This window comes from Benincasa hispida, unplaced genomic scaffold, assembly GCF_009727055.1.
Source record: "Benincasa hispida cultivar B227 unplaced genomic scaffold, ASM972705v1 Contig1815, whole genome shotgun sequence".
NCBI lineage: Eukaryota > Viridiplantae > Streptophyta > Magnoliopsida > Cucurbitales > Cucurbitaceae > Benincasa > Benincasa hispida.
In genome coordinates this window covers 1-7,053 of record NW_024064382.1, presented here as the reverse complement: position 1 = coordinate 7,053, position 7,053 = coordinate 1, and the positions used below count along the sequence as shown (strand labels likewise).

At 37.3% G+C, this 7,053-nt stretch overlaps 1 protein-coding gene across 1 annotated transcript; it reads left to right on the top strand.

Annotated features, from left to right (window-relative positions):
* The first annotated feature begins 2,417 nt into the window (after positions 1 to 2,417).
* On the top strand, positions 2,418 to 3,961 carry LOC120069037 (DNA polymerase-like). The gene is made up of 3 exons (XM_039020696.1): positions 2,418 to 2,712; positions 2,941 to 3,559; positions 3,610 to 3,961. The coding sequence occupies exons 1-3, from the start codon at positions 2,418 to 2,420 to the stop codon at positions 3,959 to 3,961; spliced, it is 1,266 nt and encodes a 421-aa protein (XP_038876624.1).
* The last annotated feature ends 3,092 nt before the right edge of the window (positions 3,962 to 7,053 follow it).

Genomic DNA, 7,053 nt, shown 5'->3' with positions numbered 1-7,053 from the left:
CTCTTCCCCCTTTTTTAGCCAACACCATCAACCCCATTCATTTTTCACCTTGAATGAGTCAAAGCCACAAATCTGATAAATAGAAGGAAAGGAGATCAGAAAGATACGAGAGTCAAGTCGTCCACGTATCTTTCTGATCTTAAGGTATTTTTAAGAAAGAAACTTTCTCATAATACATCTCTATGTTGTATTGTTTTAGAGCATCTCACTCGAGATTTAGTGAAAAAAATATTTATGCCCATTATCTATGGTAAGACTATACTGAGTACGGCCGAGGATCTGTTCAAGGGCCTCTCTCGCTTTATAACCTATAAAGAAGCTTTCTTTATATCAAAACTTTGTTTTGAATATTGGAAAGCAAAATATACAGGCGTGGACAGCCTTATTCAGCTGATCCGCCATACAAGCTGGATAGCGTCAGTGGGTGACGCCCCTGTTTACTATAATGTTGAGTACTATTTGACTATACAAGATTATATGATTTTTGAGCCTATTAAGTTATCGGTCTATGATCGCCTTCATAAAAAAAGGCGTCAGATTACTCTGAGAGTCCCAACTGAACAACGAAATCGTATGAAAACCCTTACGGCTACCTTCGCGAACTTCATCCATCAGAAGGATGCCTATATTGCTATGCGCTTAGTCAACACTATAAGTAATAATGATAACATCCCCATATACACTGTGCATGATAATTTTATTACGAATTCTTCGTTTGCCTTTCAATTCAAGCCTCATATATCGAAGCCTTTTGTAGTTTAGGCTCACCCCTATCAATTATAAGCACTTTTATATATATAAATCTATTTATCGCTAAAGACATTAATCAGGGGCAATCTCTCCTAAAAGTAATCCGTAGTAGTGGATTTCTAATTCCCCCAGAAGCGTTTGATTCTTACATAAAAGATTCTATTCCAATAGGAATAAGTAAGAAACATCATCAAAGTTATGAAGAAAGGCTGCGGGGTTTACGGGATAGTTATTATCAGTATGTTCGTGCTATAAGCAAAGATTCTGAGTCGGTAGAAGAATATCTGAAATATCACCAGATCAGGTGGGATAATTTCAGAATGAGAATACTGAAATTTCATAATAATGGTCAAAAGATCCATTACTGTGTCCACTTATAATATGAGATCATTCACAACTGACTGCGGACAAAGCGAGACGGTTTTATTGTTGAATCGGCTGTTTAGTAAGATAGAACAATCTACATTGAAAGAACCCCATCCGGGTTTACTTATTGCAACTCATCACTTCCGAAGTCCTTACCCTCAATGTAATGAAATATCTCTCCTCAGCCTTGTTACCATGGATCTCTTAATCCAGTTTTGTATTCCTATTCTATCTGGTTACAGTAAGTTTACGATTATCTATAGCATAAAACGATCTTACGGAGGTCCTCCATCCAATACCATAAACCAGTCTAACTCCGAGGAGATAACATTTACAACTGGTTCGCTATCCCCTTGACTTATGAAAATGATGATTTAATTCCGAAGCGTGTGGTCTATGATCATATATATCGAAGTATTATGAAATACGGTGAAATGGTAGACACCGATTTAGTAACTCAACTTACAATCCGAGTCTATATGGACAGCAACAATACGGGTGGTCAAAATAGGGATGGTCCTTCCCTAACTGAAGATGAAAGAGAACGCATGCTTTTATCAATCTTTGAAGCCGAATTGAGTGAGATGGAACCTATAAGATTAAGAGAGATCCGAAATCGTAAGCGTAGTATCTATCCATGCCATATTACTGCACTCAAAGCATCTCGTAGGAGCTGAAACCATTCATTGTTGCGGATACCGAGACAATACTGATCAATAATGAGCATAAGCCTTATGCTGCGGGTCTCTTGTTGGTTCGTCCAGGTGAACAGATCACCGATCGTCTGATCTATACTAATTTCAGCGAGGACCACTCAATAATATTAGATTCCTTTGAAGAAAGGAGTACTAAGGTCCTTTATGACTTGGTGTCAAAGATCGTATTTCTTGTTAGAAAGGAAAAAACTTAACTATTTACTTTCACAATTTCTCTAGGTTTGATGGTATTCTATTACTTAAGCATCTAGCATGTCATCATAAGAATTACAAACTCAAACCTCTGGTTAGGAACCATCGTCTTTACGAGATAGTAGTCTATTCTGATACAAAGATTCTATTCCGCTTACGAGACTCCTTTCATCTTCTCCCCGGCAAACTTAGCTCACTAGCTAAGAATCTTTGCCCTGAACTAGGCCTGAAAGGTTCAATCCCTTATGAGATTATTAATTTGGATTATCTGACTACTGATAAGGATTATCTTTTAAATGAGAAAAAAGGAGAAAATATATATAAATTGTAAGGAGAAGAGACATAGGGAATTGTGTGAGTATATGAAGCAGGACATCTTCTGCTTGTGGTGTAATGCAAAAAGCTCAAGAGATCTATTGGAATCTCTATAACGTGGACATAGAAAGTAAAATAACCCTTTCTTCTCTAGCTCTGAGTATCTTTCGTATGAAATTCTACGATGATGTAAATTGGCCTATCCACATCCCAAATAGGAATGAGGATGAATTTCTCAGGAGTGGTTACTACGGTGGTCATACAGATACATACATCCCTTATGGTTCAAACCTTGACTACTACGATGTGAACTCTCTCTATCCCTTTGTAATGAAGGAATTTCCAATGCCTGGCGGAAAACCTGTCTGGCATGGTAATTCTGGTGGGTAAGGAGTTAGATGATAGCGTCTTTGGCTTTATTAAAGCATATGTGGAATGTCCTAATACTATAAAAAGGCCTTTTCTACCCTATCGGGACAAGAATAACACTCTAATCTTTCCAACCGGTAAATTTATTGGAGTGTATTATAGTGAGGAGTTAAAGTTTGCTAGAAGACTAGGCTACACTGTGATCCCAATCAATGGATATCTCTTTGAGAAGATGGAAAGCCTTTCAAGGTCTTTGTTAGCACTCTCTTTGAGAGCAGGGTTTCTGCTAGGAAAGAGGGTAATGAGTCCTTGTCCTATGTGTACAAGATCCTTATGAATTCTCTATACGGTCGATTCGGTATTAACCCTAAAAGCACACTAACCGAGATCTGCGATGAGAATCGATTCAAAGATTTGATCAGGAAGAGTGAGTTCATATCCAGTGATATGCTTAGCAATAACATCTACATCGTTACCTATTATAGCAATACCGAAAATACCGAATTGTGGAACCCACCGAAGAATTCTGCTGTACAACTAGCAGCGGCTATCACTGCATCAGCTCGGATCCATATGTACCCCTTTATATACCAAGATGACTGCTACTACACGGACACTGACTCTGTTGTGCTTGGTCATCCACTACCAAAAGATGTGATTTCCAATTTTGTCTTAGGAATGTTTAAGCTAGAGGACAGAATAATGAAAGGATATTTTTTAGCCCCTAAATCCTATTGTTACATACCAATAGAAGGAGGAAAAACAGTTCTCAAGTACAAGGGACCTGCAAAAGACCTTGTATATCCTGAATGGTTTGAGTCACAGTACGCTGACCCATCTCGTACAAAAAGGTACAGGTTACATCAAACTTCAAGGTTGATTGGCACACTCTTGACATCAGAAAGAAAGACACATTAGTTAAGATAGGGATTAAGCTGGAGAGCAAAAGGATTCCTGTATATCAGGATACACTATGGGTAGATACAGAACCAGTCGAGGTCATAGACTTATCATGCCTAAATGACGTTAGCAGAAAAATCATTCAATCACTATGGAACGAAACCAATCAACTACAGAATGAGAATAGGATTCTCAAAAAACAATTAGTAGAGGTAGAACAAAGAATGAAAGCATACAACAGAGAAAGAGAGGTTAATGTAGAGAATATTACGAGATTATCTAAAGAAGATGAAGGCACTGAACCAAAGCTGAAACCTAAAAAGACAGAAGATGATGCACTGAACCACCTCTAGAGCAGAAACCTAAAAAGACAGAAGATAAGAATAACAAAAATCCTTTACCGGAACCACCTCCTGATTGACTCTAGGGACTGATAGGATAGATAGGATTTCATCTAGGGATAGACAGAAGCAACTGACATAGTTACCGAGGAGTCAATAAGTTACTCTACAGTAAAGGAAGACGACGAAAGGAAAGGTAACTGACTGCGTATCAGCTGTTCTAGAATCATCTTTGGAACTTGAAGGATATCTTTTCTGCTCTGACCTTCCCGAGCACGAGAGGCATAACGATCTGGGAACTGTCTCGTATCTATCTCAATCCTAGGAGGTAGTTTACTCGCATCGGTCCGTCTTTGACTGTGAATTACTTTTCCAACAGCTTAATGAAGCTCGGTAGGGTTATCGCGGGCAAGCCGTAGTCAGAGAAGAAGGCAAGCAAAAGCAAGTATCCGTCTTGTAGCTCACTAAAAGTACCCCAACAAAAAGCAAGAGTCCAATATCTCATCTATGAGTACAGACTCCCAGCAAACTTCTGTAGATAGGCTTATTACCAGAAAACAAATGAAAGAGTGGGAACATGAGTCTTTTATTGTGTTGTATTCCGCCCTTTCACATCACAACAAACCTAGGGACTTTTTGATAAAGGATGGTGTACTTTTTCCAACATAAAGAAAATGGGATACTAAAAGACGTACAGCAACAGATACTCCGGTACCGTAGAAGATGCCTATCGGTCAAAAGAGGAAGGATGCTATTCTGTTTACAATAGAAGAGTCTACCATCTTCGGTAAGACTAATTAGACCGCCTTGAAGACAAGGGATAGGTTGATCTCCCGGTCCAATAGAGACTATTTTACCATCCAAATTGAGACTATCAAAAAGTGAAAAAAGTGATGATTCAAACAAAGACCTTTTCTGGGAAGTGGTTACTATAACTTCATGAGCATACCTAGTATACGAGAAGGATGAAATACCTGATGAAATTGATTATCCAATTCTATTAAAGCAAAATTTAACAGTATATCTGTTATAAATTCAGAGGTTGGAATAATATCTTTCATTATATAGGAAAAATCCTCTCCCTCATGAATAATTTTCATATATAGAAATGATTTGAATAATTGAATTATCTCAGTATTTGATACTATAGGTTCAAGTTTAGTCAAAAGAATTTCTTTATTTATCCTTCTAAGTGACTTGGTCATATCTAACTTATAAACCCTTGAGATAGGCCCTTCTATCGAACGAATATGTGCATAATAATCAGTTGGTCTTAATTTGAAGCCAAAGGAAGACGAATTAAGAAGATTCAAATTGATAATTCTAGTATTTAACATTCCGCCAAGCGCAATAAGAACAAGTTTATCTTCCTGAATTGGAGTGAAAATACCGTAGAAAATTGAATCATTTATCCGCATATGCAAAATATGATGAAAACCTTTTAGAGGATCTTTTTGATTATTTACAACAATAAGTTGAAGGGGGAAAGAGTATATTTTCCTGTCCTTATTTGATTTTGAATCTCCCTCATTCTTGAGACTGTCAACTCTGAAAAGATATCAGTTAGACCATTGTAATAGTTTTCAATAGCTGATGCAAGCTGATCTAACGAACACTGTGGATGAATACAACTGTACGATCTTGTCATTATGCCATATTTCATAATCATTATGCGCTGGTTGGAGAAATACCTACAGAAATTAAGACCACTATTACCAAACCTAAGGTTATACCCAAAATCAGATTTGAGTTATTATTAGATATAGGTATTTTGATATCCTGAAATGGTTTCTCATCAGTATAGGCTGTTGACAGTACTGATATAGTATTTTCTTGGTTTTCCATCAATGTCATCTTTTCAAATCCAGGGTGAACATAAGAATCAGGATTGTAAAAGAATGGTTCATAATTCTCTATTGGTGAGAACAAGGATATTACAGATCCATCTAAATCTAAAGGAATGTGAAATCCATCTCCGGGAACAAAACCATACCATACTGTACAACCTACGCCTATTTGGGCCAATACCAAGAAACGACCATAAAATCCAGAATTATAAGTTATTGCTTCAAGCAAAACACGATTCATGAGCAAAGAGCCTTTTGCGTGTATTTCAGAGAAACCCTCAAACTTTAGGATACCACGATTGGTAAGAGTGTCTTTTGCTAACGTTAGACCTAGGTTATCTCTTAACCCTTTTAAACCATCTAAGGTCTCAGGTAATCTCAGATTTTGGAATATAAAATCACTTTGACCGGGCATAAATCGAAAGCCTAATGATAAAAGATAACTAGTTGAATTAGAAGTCAGATCCATTACTGTCTTGGGGATATCAATAAATGGTGATTTTGTAAAATCCATAACTTGACGCGTAAACTGCGAATGCTTCATTGATTTGAATCTTTCCATAATACTGCTAGTCGATGAATACATAGTATTAGGCCTAGAAACTAATGATATATTACTACTACTAGATATATTACTACTACTAGATAATTACTACTAGATATATTACTACTCTGATCATTCAAACTTAGATTACCCATTTTATGAACGATATCGAATACTTCCAAATTCTCTACGGCTGCAACAGCTTTAAAGAACAGATGACGGTGTATCATTTTGTTTTGTTTTGTCTTTCGTTTTGAGAGGAAATCTTATGGGATTTTCACATCTTAAGTTATCCGGAAGCTAGGAAGAATCCTAGGTATCTGACTACTTTCGATGCTGTCTTACCCTGGTATACTGATGTACATTATCCTGAAGTTGCCTGGATCACCTTACTGTAGTTCCCCATCCAGTAAGTAGGGCACCGTCTTCAGAAGTGTCATTCTATCTTCTGATGCTGTCATACCCGTACCCGTACCCGTACCCTATATACAATACAACAACTATGAGAGGTTACTGGCCACCTGCACTGTAACATACAGCTGAAGAACGGCTTCTGAATAGTTCAGATGGGATTATTTTTTACCAATAATAATTGGAGCCACTACCCTGTATATAGAGTTATACCCTCCAGCTTATTTACTGGAGACCGACATTATCTTTCCTCTAAAGAGACACCGATGTGTGGTGTACTTTTTTTGATAATCGCAGAAAGT